The sequence below is a fragment of the Cyanistes caeruleus genome, chromosome Z (genome assembly GCF_971803275.1).
Source record: "Cyanistes caeruleus chromosome Z, bCyaCae1.hap1.1, whole genome shotgun sequence".
NCBI classification, from domain to species: domain Eukaryota; kingdom Metazoa; phylum Chordata; class Aves; order Passeriformes; family Paridae; genus Cyanistes; species Cyanistes caeruleus.
Window position 1 is genome coordinate 53,220,140 of NC_141732.1, and position 19,028 is coordinate 53,239,167.

Consider the following 19,028-nt stretch of genomic DNA (forward strand, 5'->3'; position numbering starts at 1 on the left):
GTTAGCCCTTCTTCACTGAAACTTAGTTTCAGAGTGTAAACACTCTATCTTCATTTCTTTCATCACAGTAAAAGTTCAAGTTTTGACAGGAGACCTGAATATAACTGAGATGTTATCACACCAAAATCTCTGAACACATTTTGTGGTTACTCAGCCTATGAATTATATGCAGTATGATGACCAAAAGTTCCCATATTCTCAAAGCAGGGCCACATATATAGCAAGAAGCAAAAACTTCTATTAAGTTACTGGGTATTATTTCAGAGAGTATAAATGAGCCAGGAAGTGAGTGTTGCAGGCCAGACATCCAACAGGCACAAAACTTCTGAAAGAGATGCCAGCTGCATCTCATTTTATTTAATTTATACTAGAAATTCCCACTCTACTTGAATGGTTGCTTTCTTCAATTATGTTTTTCCCACAGTTGATTAAATCACCACACATGTTGCTGGAGTCTATCCACCACTCCTGTCCCTCTGCTGATGACCCTCTACCTTCAGCTCAGAGTGGACAAGACAAACACTATTCCTGAGATCAGTTATTAAAGAAAATACAGCATTCCCTCTGTTTTACAACAGGATATACAGATCCTTATGATCCCAGTACAAGAAAGACTCTGCAAAATATAATTTCAAAAGCAATTTCTTAGATATAACACCATAAGGAAAGAGAGAACTGTTATCCTAGAGCATTTCAGATCCTGACAAACCACAAGCAGTGCAGCATCAAATGGGTCTGTAAAGGGGGTGCATCACGGAGACCCTGTCTGTGGAAGAGCTATCCCATTGTGGTCATTCAAGCTATAAGAGGTTTTCCTTAAAAGAGAACAACTTTATTAATAATTTCTACTGTTAGAGAGGATGTTTGCATAAGGACTTCTGGCTGCAGCTTTAGGTAGAGGCAAGGTCATAGAGATGCCAGTACAATGTAGGAGCTGCCCACAGCTGCTCTAACAGTGCACTGCCTGAATTTATCCTGTGGCCGTGGGCTATGCACAGCACAACGCAGATTTGAAGGCTACACTTGAGTTGACTATTGCATGGATCACTACAGCCTCAGTGCACAATGATCCTTCCAAATAGGTCCACCTTCCTGCAGGATGGAAGCTTTTATTCCCATTAAGAGAACGCCATTGCGACCAAGGTCTCTGGAGTGATCTCTGAAGAACAAGAATGCCCCTACAGAAATAGAGAGGTTTTCTTCCTGCTCCCTTATATTCATTCTCTCCCCCTCGCCACCCCAGCAGGGTGCCCTCAGCTTTTCATGTAATTTGCAATGTGAAGTGTATAAAACCAAAACCACACGCAGAAGTGTGTCGCGAGGTGCTTTGCAGCGCTGTGGAGACAAATACAACTGTGGAGTTCCCTGGTGCCCGGGCAATGTCCCTTAGGATCTCGTACAGGGGTGAGCAGGACTGGAGAGAACGTGAGGGCAAACGTGAAAGGACGACAAGTGCACCCCAGACCAGAAAAGCGTCGTTAGTAGCAGCCTCCCCTCATAAGGCACTAATTCCTAAGATAAGCCGGGCAGAACAGAGCGTAGAATTGATTGCTTTTGTGAGCTGCTGCCTCGCTTCGGCGGCTGAACACCTGTGGTGGAACACCTCTGACATGAGACAACAGACCCGTTACGGGGCTGAAATCTCAGCCGCAGCAGCACAGGATCAGGGCTCTGCGGGGCCGGAGTGCGCTTCCACGGCCACCCGCGGCCGGAGCCGCCTCACCCCGCCCGTGAGGGGCTCGTTACTCCGGCCCAGCCCGGCCCAGCACAGCCCGGCCCGGCCGCGAGGCCCCGCCCCGCGCGCACCAGAGACCGCCCCTGCGTCGCCCCCGCCGGCTCCTAGCTGGGCGCCCTCTACTGACGTCACACCACACCCGGCGCTACACTGCCGCGGGCGCACCGCCGCTGGCCGGGCGCGCGCATGCGCCCTGGGGTGAGAGGCTCCGCGTCCTTTCCCGGTCGGGGGGGCCGCGCCCCCTCTTTCCCCTCAACTCGCGCTGCCGCGCGCGACGCCCGTTACTCGACGGACGCCGCGCGGAACCGGCTCGCACCGGCTGCCTGTCCAGAGCGCGCGCGAGCGGCGGGAGGTCCCCGCCGGCCCGGCGGGAAGGGCGCACGCGGGGGGTGGGATGCGCCGGTGCCGCCGCCGGCGGGTGGGGGAGAAGGGGGCGGGCCCTGAGGGCGAGGGCGCGGTCCCCGGGCGGGCGGGGCCGCGCGCCAGCCCAGTCGGTGCCTCCCTGCCGGCGGCCGCGTCCCGCCCCCCGGGCCGGCGGGGCACTGAGCGGTGTCTGTGTGCGCAGGTGAGCCCGCTGCGGACCCGGCGGCCGGGCGAGGCGCAGCGCCGCAGTCCCCGGCAGGTGCCGGAGAACGGGCCCGGGGCGGGAGACATGGAGTCCCGCGGAGACCTCCCGGCGGATCGGCCCTCGGCCCTTCGGAGTGGGATAGAGGAGCCCGAGAAGGAGACAGATGATGAGGGAGGGAAGACTGCCTGGCAGCAGAGCCTGAATCCCGAGCTGCAGCAGGGGTACCGCATCCTGCGCGAGTTCCTGCTGGAGAAATACCGGCCTCTGACGGCGCCGTTCCTGAAGCCCCTCGCGGATCAGGCATTTTTCGGGGAAGAAGGCGCTGGCTCCCTCTCGGGCCGTAAGAGCAGCCAGTCCTTGCAGCAGCTCCCAGCTGGAATATGGTTATTGAAAATGGAAGAGAAATTTTCCAGTGGGCAGTATACAGGGATAGCAGATTTCGTGTGTGACTTCAGGCTCATGCTGGAGACCTGCTATCGGCTGCACGGTGTAGACCACTGGCTCTCCAAACAGGCCCAGAAGCTGGAGATGATGCTGGAACAGAAGTTGGCGCTACTATCCCGGTAGGTGTAGAGAGCTATTGGGGCCGTTCCGCGTGTTCTTTACACAAAGTAGAACAGGAGGGTGTGTTTCTTTACGTAAAAAATCCGTTAAAAGAAAACAAGCATCGAACAAAACCCCACAAGAGAAAGAATACCGGAACTTTCAATACTTTCATGAAGATTAACATTTCCTATTGGGAACTATTCAAATCTTAATTCAAAACGCTTTGCAAATTCCAAACCTCAAAATGCCAAATAGAGCACAGCATTTCCTGGCTAAGATTTTCCTTCTGAAAGAAGCCTTTTGTGAACATGGAGGGACACTTGTTTACACAAGATGTCAAATGCTTCTTTCTTTATTTTATTCTGTCGTGAAACTGCCTGAACTCTGTGTGAATATTTGGCTCTTTTAAATTGTTGTTTTAGCAAACGGTGAAATTTTTACTGCTCTTAAAATCGTAGAAATAAAATATTAAGCCGAAGTTACCTGCTTGGAAATGGTGTATTTTTTGATAATTATGAAATAAGAGACAATGCTTAACGTACTATAGTCTTAAAGGTCAAAATGGAAATCACGGTAAGTTGAAATGTTAAGTTCCTGGCAGGAACTTTCTTACCAGCCAAAGCAGCTGAAACATAGAAAGCTCTCGAGCTGTATAATTTAAATCACAACTGAAGTACATGCTTTCTTGTGAGCTTGTCATAGGCATAGTTTAGTCATTATTAGAAAACCATGGTGGCTTCTTACAGTGAAACGCCCACTGGTCTTCTGAATGACATAGTATTCTGCATGTAAAAACCAAGAGGTGTTTTTGGTGAAGGACGGAGGTGAAGAAGGAATTGGAAGAAGTATTGGAAAATATGTAAAACTCTGTGTGTCCATCAGCTTTAAGTTTGCTAGTGACTCACAGAATGAACTGATAAGCTGGTAAGAACGTTGCTTGTGTAGGAAGAACACTTCAGGAGAGTGGTGCAGAAGTCACCTGAAGGCAGAGTGACTGTATTAATTCAATTGCTGTAGCAACGGTATATTTGAAACTGTTTCTGTGAAACAGCAGTTTTGGGACAGTCTGGTAGTAGAAGAGAAGGAGCTGAATGTAGTGCTTCTGGTTTGCTTGAGTAAAACCTGATACTCACAAAACCCTCAAAATTCCTGGCTTAATAGAATTACTGCTGGCAGATTACGAAATGCAACTTGTAAGATTTTGTGTTTTCAAATAGCAGTATAGGTATTTACTAAAAGATAAATTCAGTTGCTCTTGTCATTCTTCCATTCAATCCACAGTATTTCTCAGATAAATATTAGGAAATACTGAACTGTGTGAAGATAATCCTGCCTCAGTGTATAGTAAGTTTGTCTTGTATTAACTCTTCAGAGATTTGTAAAGATTTTTTCATGATGTCTGTGTGCACTAGCTTAGTAAAAGTTTCTTGGAACTCTCATTATAGAGGATTATGGAAAATGTCAAAGTTCTTTTACAATTTTTAATTAGACAAATTTGGTTGAACGTTTAACATAATTTTATTTGTAACATGAAATTGAAGAGCTACTTCTTGGAACAATTGTTCTTACATCATTACACAGCAGTGTTTAAGTCAATGCTCTCCTTCAACCGATTCAAGGGAATCAATTAATATTACATAATTCCTGTATAATCAATATTGTATAATTCCTGGATGCTACAAGCCACAGAAAATTACCTTAGAATGGAGGTTCCTTTTGAATAGAGGTGGGATTTTTCTCCTCTGCCCCTCAAATCTTTTTACAGGTGGTGAAAAACTCATACTAGTTTTAGTGGAGTATTTTGAAACACTGTAAGAGGAAATGTAACTTTGCAGACAAATTTGTAGTGTTTTGTCTTTCAGTTTTTGTAGTTTTAACTGGGACAAAACCAGTGTTTAACATATGCTTCCCCAGTAAACTAACTAATACACCTTTCCCCTCACCACCGAGCTCCCTACTTTTAGGATTCTGCTAAAAACGATATTTTCTTATCTTAGGTCCTGTGAAAGTTTTTTTCTTTCCAAATACATATGGATTAAGGTAGAGAATTCCATCTCCAAATTATATTTGGTAGCTTGTGGTAAATACACTGTTTTTAACTGGTGTGAAAACATAGGTCATATTAATGTGATTGGTTTAAGTTTAAAATTTCTTAAAGGAATTTTCAAAGTGGAAAAAATTGCAGGTGAAAAAATACCTAGTTTTTTCTGAATAAATAAGCTCAATCCATGGTTGATAGGCTAGGCATTGAGGTGCCGCTGGTATGGAAGTTCATAGTTGTGAACTGGCTTGCTTTTTTTCTTCTAGGCATTTAAGAGAGAAAACATCATTAGCTGTAACATCTAGAGGATGCTATGGGCAGGACGAGGAGAAAACAACAGAATGCATTTCTACAAGACGTCGTTCCACACCTCGCAATTTAGTAGGTTTGTCAACAGGCATGTTTGAGTCTGTGATGGTTCAGGTTCTAAGACAAGAGGAGCAACTGAGAGCAAAAGAGGAAAAGAGGTAATAAGTAAAACGTTTTTGTTTTAGTTTTAAATAGTTGTGTCTTCCTAGTTTTCTAGAGGGGCTAGCTTCTTACGGCTTTTTTTAGGTTAATAAACATTGTGGTGCTCTTGTGGTCTTAAGTTTATGAGTTCAATACATTGCGTCCACAAAGCAAAAGAATTGGTACCCATTTCTTGAAAAATTGGTGACATCATTAAAGTTTTAAATTAAATTACAGCTGCTCTTATTTTAGTGTAGCAAAGCTTCTAATATTAACTAAAAGCATCCACAGTGATTTTCTGCTAGTGCATTGTTGTTTATCATATGTATCCTTGGACAAACTACCAGAATGCTTAACTACAGTCTAATTCCATGATCTTGTCACTGCCTCTCTCACTGATAGCCAGAAGCAAATTATCTCTGCCAGTGCCACTGCTTTTACCTCACTGATGTGGCATTTCAGGTTGTCAGTTAGGTAACAATTTTAGATTGTATATGTAAATAACTCTGAGATTTTATGGTCTTCTTAAATTTAAGTTATATATTTCCAGGCAGTGTTTACTGTTAATATGTGTCACTTTGAGGAAAATTAAGCTTATATGTTTGTTTACTCTAACAGTAATTTGAGTGATTTTGTCTAAAAATGGCACACAGTGGTGAGACAGTATTTGCTTCAGAAAGCAAAATGTTGCTAGCTTTTTTCAAAGTTCACAGTTTTGTAGACTTTTCCCCATATGCAAATAGCTTGCTTTTAATTTTGCTCGTATTCTTAATTTTCAGCAGATTTGAAGCTATATGGCTGACTTAACTGTTAGACAGTACTTTTTTTTCTGTAGAACTGCCTTCTTTGTTCTTACCACTAATGTTCTCATCACACTTTGCAAAAAAAAAAAAAAAAAAGGAAAGATCACTAGGGTTATTGTTTCTTTGATGAAATTCTCTTGTTCCAGAACTCAGAACTTGGTAACAGTGTTAGAAAAAGAACATTTTGATTGGATTTTAATTCATTGATAGAGTGTTAAACAGTTTGCCAAACAAAATAAAAATTATGCATTCATTCACCTGTTTTAAGTACGTTGCTGCAAAACTGTAGTTAATTAACTGTTAAATCCACGTATCTGGATATACTCAGAAGTACCAGATCCTGGGAAAAAGATGATTGATTCTACAGAATGTTCCACAATAACACAAAAACACCACAACTATCTTGCCTCTTTATGCCCTAAAATTTTGAACTGTACCACTTCTTAAGAAGTAATAAAAATCTGTCAGTAGACAGGTGGTTTAATATTTGACTCTATTAACCTCTCCAAGTAATCATGCTTCAGATATCTTCTCTCACTATTATTTCTTAATCACACCATGTTTTAAAAGTAAGTGGGACCTCTCTGCACCAATTCTTTCCCAGCTCACCAAAAATGGCCCAAAAGTACGTTTTCCAAGCACTTTTATGAAAAAGGCTTGGAAGTTGGAAGCCCTATAAAGTTAGTTGCGTATTTCCAGTGAAGATCATATTTTACAGTATACATAAATTTTCAAATATATAAATGCACACAATTTCAACACTTTTTAGTTGAGAATGTATTGCAATTTTCTCAACTTACTTTGGCTTATTGCTAAAGTATATATTATGTTATTAAGAAGAGAAAATGTTTTTTCTGCTAAATTTTTTTATTTTCTTCAGAGATCTAATATACTGAGGTTGGCACAGAAGAGATACTTTCTAAACAATATGTAAGATTGCAGCCTTTGGTATTTTAGTTGGAGAGCACAGTGCTGGCAGATGAGTTGTGTTTGGATTGGCAACATTTGCTCTTCACCCAACTTTAGGATGAGTTACCAGGAACATAAAAAAAGGGCTCAGTTTCTCGCCATCTAGTGAGTGACTTAGTATGCTTGTAGTCGTAATTTATGCTTGTAGCCATAAATTATCTTTGTTTAGAATGTCTCAGAGTTGCATGCTCTCAGTCCCAGAATAGTAAGATGGCAAATGCAAGGGCCTTTCTATAAAATTTATCCTCATATCTAAAGAAATTGCCTGTTGAAGTCCAATTTTATATGTGATTCTTTGCTTTAGATATTTAGATACTTTCATAAGACACAGGCATCTTCTGATGAGAATTAAATTAAAATTAAATTTAAAATAGTAAAACATATAAATAAATATAATCAGGTATATTATATAGGAATAAAACTAAAATACAAATTAAATTAGTAGATCAAATCCTTGAAATACTTTTTGATTATTTATTTTCCACAAAATCCTGGAAATTGATTTTGGTTTTTTTTCAACTGCATATTTTGGAAGAACATTCTGAAATGGGCTTTTTTATCTTCTCTTCTGTAGTTAACTTCAGGGAAATCCTACACCAAATCTTTTAGTTATACAGGTATCCTTTGTTGAGAGTTCTCTTTTTCTTGTAATTTATCCATTTCTTGCATGATCAATTTCACTTTTATTTATGTAATGTTTTATAACTTTCCCCAAGTGACAGATTCATGATGGTAGACTTGACATATAAAAACTTAAAAGATATCATTGCAAAGTTGATTTCACTATTTTGCAACTAATAATTTCTTGTACAGCAGCAAAAGCACTTCCGCCCGCCAAGGTGCATATATGAGAACATCTGATTTATGTTTGTTGTCAGTCTTGCTTGTCAGCATTCCTTTTGTTCAATTGTTGTAATTACCAGAATATTGACTATCTTCTTCAAATTATTAATTACATTTCTATGAGTTTCTACTGAGCTGCTTGCTTACTTGTTAAGTAAGTAACAAATCAATTAATTAATATATTAATTAACAATAAATAGTTGTGCAATTATTCTGTAATTGGAAATGATTGACTAGTTAGTTAGATACCGAAATATAAAGGTAGATTGCTACTGAAATTTTTAAAACCACCAGTGAATGGCAGGTAACTGGTTGATTTCAGTGGGAATCAAGTGGCTTTGGTTTGTTGAAAATTACATAGGCAGTTCTGTATCTTTCATCTCTGAAAGCATGTTCCTGGGATAAATTTATGACATATTGCTTAAAACATTTAAGGAATTGAATTCTAGTTGCAAGTTAGTAATTTAATTAAGGAAATTGTGGAATGAAGTATGCTTATATAGTCAATTTTGCTTTTTTTGAGGATATTAGCATGCAATTAACTGGATCCAGTGGAAAAATATAGTGTATGTCATAATAAGATATAAGATACTTGAGATGCAGAAATAAAGTTATATGGGCTTCTCCAAATTTAGTATGTTCTAGCTACTAAATCTTGGCTTAATTTAGAATAATATATAATATTGCTAATCTGTATGAAACTTTCCATTTTATTTTTTAAAAGAAAGTTTGTAGAAACAAGTTATTGTGAATTAAAATAGTTCTCTGTGTCTTGTCTTTAAGAATTCTGGTGTCTGACCTTTAACCTGTGAATCAACTCTTATGTTATTAGACTTATACTTGGTTACACTAGACATGGTAACTGGGAGAACAAAATTAAATCTAGTCTTTGTCTCCTCTCCCCACCAAGAAATGTTGCAAGCAAGAAGTAATTTGCTGGTGATATGAGTCTGCTGCCTTAAATAAGGGAGGAAATCATAAGAACAAGGAGTTATGTCTGGACTCTGTTTTAGGTGTTATCTCTACTTGCATATCATGTTTGCTGAGTTTTAAGGCCAGATGCCACTCTTCTTATCCACTAATCTTCTCATCACACTTTGCTAAAAAAAAAAAAAAAAGCAAAGATCACTAGGTTTATTCTGCAGCAAAACAGCTGCTGCAGATATGTTCTGGAATATGGCTGTTGTTAGTCTAGAAAAATCAACTTCACCTTAGAATAGTTTTGTTACTACTGTAAGTCCAATACATGTATGCAAACATATTTCTAGTAAATTTAAATAGAAGTTTGAAACAACAGGATATTTTACAGTTGCTGTCAGCATGAAAGCTAAATATGTAAGTCCAGAGAATTTCTCAGTATAAGGATATTTGTGCCACTAAAATATCAAATGTCTTCTGAACTCCCTCTCTGGTTTCTCTCTTCCTTCACCCCTGCTCCCTTGTCCTGTGTCCTATTCCCTCTTTACTTCCCTTTATCCTCTTGAAAAAAAGCTATGCCCTTAAAAAGATGCTAACAGGAGGACCTCAATAATGAAATGAATGAAATGAAAATGTGCTATCATTTACAATTTTTTCTTGAATGTCTGCTGAGAATGGAATGACAACAGATATTGTGATAAAACAACAGCTTAAAAAGAAGACAAACTTTTTACATGAAGCAACTTACAGTTTTCTTTTTAAAGAGCCTTTTAAAACATTCTTAAAAATTATAAAATAATTGTAATTTTATCTAGGCAGAGGTGAATCTAGGGTATTGTGTTTATTTTGATAATTCTACCTTGATTTAAATTTTCACTTGGTAAAACATTGAAACTGCTTGCAAAGATGATATTTTTGGATTGCCTACAGCTTTTTTTTATTAAACAATACTGAAATGGTTTTGTTTCTACATATGTTCCATCTCACCATGTACTCACTATTTAGTCTTGTTGCCATACTATTTTAATAGAGTTCACACCATTTGGAGGCAAGAGGTTATTAGGAAGTATGCTTTACATTTAGGAGGAACGAGGGAATGGGATCCAAAAGTGCTGTGGAATTTATATTTGAGACCACTTTCGTGTAATATAATATCTTCCTCTGCCTCACTTGGACATTAATTGTTTTTATTTATTATATCAATGCAATATTAGCATATTTAAATAGAACATAAATCAGAATAAAAATAACGCTCACTTTAGATGTGCAAGTAGTATTGTCAAATTTAGTGGTTTATTCACCAAGAATGGCTATTAGAAGTTTGTGCTGCAAAGTGGGATTTTGTCTTTATATTCCATCCTTTATATTCTTAAGTTAATGATGCATTGGGAGACTGAAGTTAAGAATTTACTGACCTGTTTGCTTTTACCTTTTATGTTTTAAGTCTGTCTTTCTGAACTTACTAGATATATAAATAACAAGGATGCATATATGTGGCATTAAGAATTTCTGTTCAAATTATGAAAACAAGTCACTGAACATTTAATTTTATTATAGAAGATAAAGTATTTAGTAAAGTCTTACTGTGTTTTATGTTATTTTGCATACACATGACATGTTTCTCCTGTGCTGATACTAAAGTGTGGACAAAGCTACTTTGTTGCATTTATTGCATTGTTACGATAGCTAGTCAATAGTTCATGCTTGAAATACATGCCCTTCAAGCTAGAAGCAACTATCAGCTTCATGTCACCAAAAGAAAGATTTTAGTTTTTCATTACTCTTTTGCTGAATTTGGAAGGCATTGATGATTTCAATGGATACATATCATTTATTTGCTACTTGTTTATGAAGAAATAATATTGGAGATTACCAATTTGGAAATCAGGATGTGAAAATTCCAGTAGCAGGTCCCATTTATGTTAGAGGCAGGTGATAAGTTTTCACTAGTGATAGACGCTTCAGAGAAAAAAGAAGCTTAGGATGAGCTCTAAAAAAAATTTCTGTAAGTACAGCTGTATCCTATTCCCGTCTTTTGTAATCTGGTTGTGCCTTTGGGCAAAAATGTTAGTTTACTAGTGCAGCAGCATTGAAGAAAATTTCCTTCTGTTGGTAACTTTTGATATTTGTGTGATTCATGCAGATGTCCAGTTTTCTGCTTTGGAAATAAATTGAGATATCTTGTATCTTAGATGGTAAGCTACATGTAATTGACTATCTGAAATGGAAGCATTTCTTTTTTTAGCATGTCTTGCCCTTATATTTCATGATTAATTTACAAATAAAAGCAAATAGAAGTTCCCAGTCTATCATAAAATGGTTTACATACTGCTGTTATGTTTCCTTGTGCTAGTGTTTTGTGTGGACTCCCAGATAACTCAGAAGTTTTTACAGGCCTCTGGTTACTGATAACCTCTTTCTCCGAATGTATGTTATTTCTGCTCTATCCTGTTTTTTAGATAGGGGGACCAGAACTGAATACATTTTTTCAGGTGAGGGCAAACCAATTAATCTAATAACAGTTTATTTTTGGTATTATTTTCCATCACATTCTTTGTGTGTCCTGATACTTGTTTCTTTTTTGACCACCATTGCAAACTGACTAGTAACATACCTTGGGATGTGAGGGAAAATGGCTCTTGTGCTTGTAAATGAAGCACTTAGCAATTAGGCATGTATACTTGTCTGCTGAGGAAGGGAGGTACAAGGCTAGTGATGTGAGCCACAGGGCAACCATTTGAAAACAAGATTTATGTGGAATTTGTTTCAGAGATTTTTATATGGATAGTTTCTTGTAAATACTCAGTTTTGATTAAAAAGGATTGAGGAAGGAAATACATTTTTTTAATAACTGAAAATCTAAACAACTCAAACTATTGATTAAGTACATATGCCAGGCTTTTTTCTTATCTTTCTCCCTTTTTTAAACTAGTGGTTATAGAAAAAAAAAAACCCTACAATAATTTCCCATTTTGGTTGATGTGTTTTGCACTGCAAAGTAGGACAGACTGAAGTAAAACTTCAGTTTTACTGTGCTCTTTATAACTTCAAGATAAGTATGTTTGACATAGTGTAGTCCTGATTTTTTTTTTCCTCTCTCATTTCTTTTTTCACCCAATATCTGAATTTTCATGTAATTTCTTTTAATAGGCAGAGAGATCAAGAAAGAAAGGAAGCAGAAGAAGCTAATCAGAAAGAAATAGAAGAATGGGAAAAATCACTTTTAGCTCAAGCAGCACCTACAAGGATGGAGACAATGTGGGAGATTCCAGCTATTGGTCATTTTCTTTGTTTAGCACAACAGATTTTAAATTTACCTGAAATAGTATTCTATGAATTGGAACGTTGTCTTCTGATGCCTCAGTGCAATGTTTTTTTATCGAAAATAATGACTTCTTTGTTAAGTCCTCCTCATCGCAGGCCTACATTGCATCGCAGGCCTACATTCTCCTACAGGACTTGGGAAGCAGCACTCAGAAAGAAAGTGCAACACTGGTATACTGTTGTGGGGCAGACTGACAATCCTAATGGTGCTGCAGAAAAACTTGGATTGTGTCCCCAGTTTTTCAAAGTGCTTGGAGAAGTTAATCCCTTGGAGGAAAAACCATTTCATGAGCTACCATTCTACCAAAAAGTATGGCTGCTAAAAGGTCTCTGTGACTTTGTGTATGAAACACAAAAGGATGTTCAGGATGCAGTGCTAGGTCAGCCTATCCATGAGTGCAGAGAAGTAATTCTTGGTTATGACTGCTTGGAAAATGCATACGTTCACTTTCCACAGTTCTGTGGTGCAGATGTTCGAATTTACAAACAAAAACCTTTTCAGGCTCCTGAATTCCCGTCTCTTCCCATCAAAGTTAGAAAAGTGCCACGTATTAAATCAGAAAGAGTAAAACATGAATATGGAAGCAAAAGCAATGGGGAGGTCAGTTCTGCTGGGACAGAACTGCTGTGTCATTCTAAGATAGAAGGAGAAAGAAGTACAGACATTGTTATCTGTCCAGAAAAAAGAACACGTTTAGGTAGCTTCAGAGTCACTACAGAGGAGATGAAGATTGATTGCGAAATAAAAGCCTCAAGAGTTTGTGACCTCAAAAAACCTGGTTGTTATAAAGAGAACTTCAGGAATTTGATTACTTCAGGAGAGATTGTTGATATAGGTGTTCACCCTAGTTCAGAAGAAATAACAGACGTGGAGAATGGACAAAGTTGCACTGAAATGACCAGAGTAAGATCTGAACTGAGTCCGTTCAAGGAGAACACACTGAAAGCTTGCCAAATGCATATCAATGGCACTTATAATGAAAACCAGGGCAGAAATTACCATGAATCTGCTAAAGAAACAGTGCTAGAAACCTTAATGCAAAATAATAAGAAACTAAATAAGATGCTGGCAAAAAAGAAGAAAAAGAAAAAAAAGAAGTTGAAAGATATTCTAAATGAAAATTTACAGAGAAAACTTGATGACTTGCAAAGAAAGCGTGAGATTCATCTTCATCCATTCAAATCATATAAATCTGAAATCCAGAACAAGTTATTTATAATTAAAAAGAAAGCAAAACATAAGAAGCACAAGTCTGGTAAGTTGACATTTTTATTTATAGGAAAAATTAGGAGGATACAGATTTATTTTTTTTTATAGTTGTTTTCTTAGCTGATAAGTCTACATTTTATTTTGTGAGAAAGGAGAACCTTATTGCATTAGACAATTTGGATATTAATCTTAGAGAAAAAATTACCTACCCAGTAACACAAGCATATAAAATGTGAGTGGATTAAACAGTGATTCATTTGCAGAATGTATCTTTAGAGAACATAATTAATTGGAAGGGTCAATTTGCTGCAAAAAATATTCAGGAGAATGAATGTGACTGCCTGCTTAGCATCAGAGAGTGTCACTTGAAGGCGTTTCATAGTATCTTGTATTATAGCAATTATGGAAGTGTTTCTCCCTTTTCTGGTAATATTATCTTATCCAACTTATGAAGAAGCACAGAGTAATTACATGAGATGATGAATCCAAATTTACTCATAATGTAACTGTGCAGTCTTACGTCACCAAAGAATACTGCTTTGTGGGCCTCAGTCTAACAATCAGGGTACACTGGTATCAGAATTTATGCTGATGACATTTTTATTACAGAATTGGGCAGCATCTAGTTAAGTGTTTCAGGTAAGTGATACACAATCCAGGTTTCAGTTAAATCAATGGAAAATTTCAAAGGTATTTGCAAACAGTAAAGTTACAAAAACCTTAAGTCAGTTCAAGTTGTTCAGGTAGCTGTAGTATTTTTGATGTCATATGAAGCAAGGTAAAAACTTAATCCTTTTGAGTCCTGGGCTAAGTTATCTGTGCTGGATTTTATCAGACTCCTTCAAACATTATATTTTTTCAAGTAACAGGCTGCTTTTCAGAGCAGTATAGACTGACAGATAAAGATTTGATTTCATCTGAAAAGCAAAAGCCAAAACCAAGAATCTGGGTGACAAAAAAGTATCTTCTGAAGGTTAAGAAGCTAGCCAAGGTCTGATGGCAGGGCATGTAGCTAGAAATCAAAATTTAAAGCTAAGAGAACAAGTATTTGTACATAAAACCCCAAAACTGTCTTGCTATTCAAATACCAAATTCCTCTTTCCAAAATATTTCTCTGCCTACATCTAAAAAGAAGCTTTAAGAGTTGCAGTTGAAGTTCATATATGTAGTATTCAGGGAAACTGATGTATTTACATTTTCCTTTGTGACTGTTAGCTCTCCAAATGTGTCACTGTTTTCAGTCTTCTTAAAACAAATCACACTGAATAACTGCCCAAATGGCAAACAAGGAGTCTCATTTGGGGAACTGTTGTCCTTTACGTCATGTTACGTTGAGGCATTTCCCATCTGACTACTTCTTCATTGCTGGAGAAAATTTTGCAATAACTTCACAGCATTGCAAGAAAGCGCTTTTCTTCCTATGTTTGTTAAATGTCCAGTGGTCCTGTAAAATGTCCAGTGGTCCTGTAGCTGCTAGGCTGAAATGGATAGCATTGGATTCAATTTGTGCTAATACCTTGTTGTTTCGTAATGTTTCTTAATGTTTAAGGTTAAGTAGTTCCTAAAGTTTAAGGCTAAGTAGTATTTCTTAAAGATTCTCTGAAATTAAATCTTCTGTTTAAAGGTTCCCTTACAATGTAGAACAGAAAAAGTAATTTGATAAAGCTTGTCTTTATCATTTACAAAAATACCTGATTTAAGTCTGATCCTAGCCATAATAATTCTTTACAATGTTCTTTAACAGTACAGTAAGTAGAAGAGAACATCAGGAATATTAAAGTGAGGACCTTTCATTACTTTTTCAAAACCAACAAAATTATTTTTTTCCTGCTATTGGTTCTTTTAGGCAGCTAAATGTAACTGAGTCACAGTTTGTGATCCTATTGAGATGATTTGCATATTCCTGGCTTGCTGTGGCAGTGGTACCCATAGTGAATATAGACTGGTCATGCAGTTTTTCCATCTGAAAACTTCACAGAAATATTGTGAACAGAACTTCCTGGAGAATACAGCTATGTTATGACCTCTACCATAGTGACAGAGTTTTCTTTCAATTTATGAAAAGGTGTGACCACTTTATTGAATCTATGTCTTTAAAACAAGGTGATGGTTATTATTGTGGCAGTGTTCTGTGTCAGTATTATTGACAGAGTAGTACTGGATGTAATGGAATGAGTCAGAGCAGTTCTATAAAGAGCTGCATGCTATGCATCGACTTTTGTAAGTTATTTTCTTACTGGAGTTAGATAACTTCAAGTGCAAGGCACAGTGCAAGAGCATGAGAATCGTATAATTGCATGTTTGAAACATGGATTGGATGAAATTCAGAACATCTGTAGGGTTGAGAAAATAGAAGGGACCAGAGGCTGCTTGAAATAACTGTGATGTGCATGAATCAGAGGTTGAAGTAAGTGTAAACTGAATCTCTTTTTATTCAAATTGGTATAGAAAATATCAATACAGCACACAACTTTACAAGAAACTTGGATGTAAATTCTGTGTACTCATGCTCTGGAAAATTCATGGTAGTCTTCCTGCTTGAAGCCCATTTTACTATATATTTTATTTTTTAGAGTACCATTGCATTTTGTACATGAAGTCAAGCATTACTTGAATATGATAAAATTAATTTCATTTAAAAAAAAATTAAAATTAAAAAGCAGCAATTTTGTAGTGCCTGGTTTACTGTCCTTGGGAGTTTAATCTACAGAAGTCTCCTGGAGACTCTTCTCTTCAGTGTTGTAAAAACTTTGTTGTGTTGTCTCGCCTGTAGATAAAAGAACAGCCTGTTGATCACCTTGAAAACATTAAGTGAGGTATTCCAACAATGTAAACCATGCATAAAGCTTCTGTGCCACTGTATTCAGAAGCATGTACCACTGAGGTTTTATAAGGTTTCAGATGTTCTGTACATCAGGAATATTAATGCACTTGTTTAGACTGACTTAGATCATTTGACCATATAAAAGTGTATGATGGGTCAATATGGAAGCTTCAAAACTCTATAATAATGCTTCATTTTCCAGATTGTATCATGTTATATCTGCTAAAAGAAGAGCTGTTGGGAGCAAGATAGAAAAGTAGGAGATTAAAAGGAAATAGTATATATACAGTAGTTGCCAAATCTTTGAAAGACAGGAAGTGTGTCGTACAAATTTGTTAACAGAAAGGTACAGGGCCTGTTAATTAATATGAGAGCACTGCAATTGCTGCTAGAATGTACTGAATAAACAGAAATTCTTGCAGTTGGACAGGGCTAACTTAGCTGTATTCTACCATGACAAATACTACTGAGTTAGTGTTTGATATTAAAAACATCTGTTGCCCCATCTGGGATAACAAGACTCTGCTCCATATCCAAGAAAAAGTTGCAGTCTTATAAAAAATAATTAATAAGTTTTTATTCAAAATTTCTATGTGTTGTTACTTTATAATTTGAAGCATGAATTAGCTTTGCTTTTGCTCATCAAGGAGAAGCCGTAAGAACTCAATATACCAGAGTTCATAATAAAAAGTTTTACCAGATCTGTAAAAATGTTTCTGTTTTCAAATCACATTGATCTCAATGTAGAAAAGGTTAGAAATAGGTTGTATTTTTCTTGCTGAAGAAATTTACAAGTGTCAAGAACATTTCTAGGGCTTAGTGTTTTATTAGTCTCATTTTTATGCCAAAAATATTTCTAGAAGATACCTGAATTATCTCTTTGTTTCCCCTTCTTCACCCTTAGATGGCAACACGAGCTTGAGGTGGCTTATATTTTAGTTGCATCTAATCTCCACAGTGTGCTTTTTGGATGCTCATAATTAGTCTTCAGGTCCTAGCTGTTGTGTTTGTTAATTGCTTGTGTATTTATTCACTGACAGCATCCGTAGAATTCGGCTTGAAAGGAAAACTTATGGCAGTCAGATTTCTCCTGGACCTACTGAACTTAAATTTAGTGTCTAAGAATTTTCACAGAGCTGGCTAAGGGGCTCTTGGTTAATAAAATGTTGACTTCCTATGAATTCTTCTTGGGGGTGAGATGCCTCATAGTCTCTTCCAGTCTGAGCTGAAGCCAAACCGAGATGTGAAGCCTTTTGGAAAAGGCTGTGTGGAGACATAATTACTAATTATGACACAGTAAATTGTTAGTGGATGTAAATTTACACTGGAATATCTTTAAATATGGGCAGGAAGCAGGCTGTATTGAATTGAGTAGATGAACTAAGCAGATTATGTATATGAGATTCTTAATCATAAGTATTTTTCTAGTAAGGATTTAATAAGGTTCTAGTAAGGTTTACTAAGGTTCTACTAAGGTTCTAAGCTTTTTCTAATTGACTCTTTTAGTTAATAATTAAGTGTATTTGTACAATAAGTATGCTCTGAAAGGCACAGTGCTCCATGATTTAAAATGCACTGTGATCTAACTGCTGTCAGAAACATTACTTCATCTGCTCAGGAGTTAATATAAGTCTTTGAGATAGTTTCTTCATCCAGGATTATGGACAAAAGATCTCTAGCAGACCTTAGTGGAGTGATTTGAGAAGTTGCCTCTCACTGGTGATTTTGATATCCCAAGACAGCATTAGTTTCTGGATGTTTAAAACCAATTACATGGAAAAGATACTTAAGTTTATTGCACAATTGCTAGTCTGGGTGCTGGGTGGAAATCCACAAAACCATCACACCTCTGGATTACAAAACTGCATTTTTATACACTTCATAAAAATGTATTTCACTTATGTAATACATATGAATTACAGATAACTGTCAATTGCGAAGGACTTTGTTTCTGTTACCATCGTTTAAAACTGATAAATGATTTTTGGAAAAACAGATACCATCTTTTTTAAAAGGGAGAAATTGTCAGTACTACCACTACAACTTCCTTCTAATATCGATTTTGTATTTTGAAAGGGTGTTACTGAGGTAGAAGATGAATTTGCCCTAAGTAGTTTGCTGTATATATTAATTCTCTCCCATGGTACAAGTATCTGTAGTTTTTTTTAGTTTTTAATACATTATATCAAAAATGCTTGCACCATAGGACAGCTGCTGTCAAAAAAACGGGAAAAAGACTGTGATGCTGCTCTAGACAGATATGTACTTAGCTCATGGCAGTTACCAGCCTCGGAATTTTGTTGGCCTTTTGGTACACCTATTCCAACTGGTATGCTTTATATGAGACTCTGTTTCATGAGTAAGGCTCATTTTCTTGTGCTTCTAGATGGTTTCTTTTAATTCTTGGTCTGTCTGTAACTCTGTATCTTTCCTACTTCATGCTTTTCAGATGCTGATGTGTGGAAAGAAATGTTTATTTTATTTGGGTTTCTAATTATTTATAACTCTTCCTAAAAATTTTCATCCTCCTTTTCATAAGGATATATTGGGGAAAAGAAAAAGAATATATCTGTTTAACTGTTACTTCTTGAATTACACTGCATCGTACATCATATAGCACTGGATGCTGATAATAGTCAAGTAAATACTTGTTGAAAAAATATTGAAAGTATTCTAGTAAAATGAAAATTCTGTTTTAAACATACTAAAATTTTCCTTTTTGTAAAGAAGCAAGACAATCTAGCTGCCTTATTTTCTGTCGTTTCATTTAGTTGTCAGATAACATTTTTAAAAAGGG

At 37.2% G+C, this 19,028-nt stretch overlaps 1 protein-coding gene across 14 annotated transcripts in view; it reads left to right on the forward strand.

Moving 5' to 3' along the window:
• The first annotated feature begins 2,114 nt into the window (after nucleotides 1–2,114).
• BRD10 (bromodomain containing 10) overlaps nucleotides 2,115–19,028 on the forward strand; it is a 79,320-nt gene continuing 62,406 nt past the window's right edge. For all 14 annotated transcript variants that reach the window (XR_015280357.1, XR_015280359.1, XR_015280360.1 and 11 more), the window contains exons 1-3: nucleotides 2,115–2,866; nucleotides 5,157–5,357; nucleotides 12,024–13,453. Coding sequence is in view for 5 of the 14 variants with exons in the window: in XM_086867868.1 (XP_086723994.1) it covers nucleotides 2,130–2,866; nucleotides 5,157–5,357; nucleotides 12,024–13,453 (2,368 nt within the window). In the remaining 9 variants the exon portion in view is untranslated. The remainder of the gene's footprint in view (nucleotides 2,867–5,156; nucleotides 5,358–12,023; nucleotides 13,454–19,028) is intronic.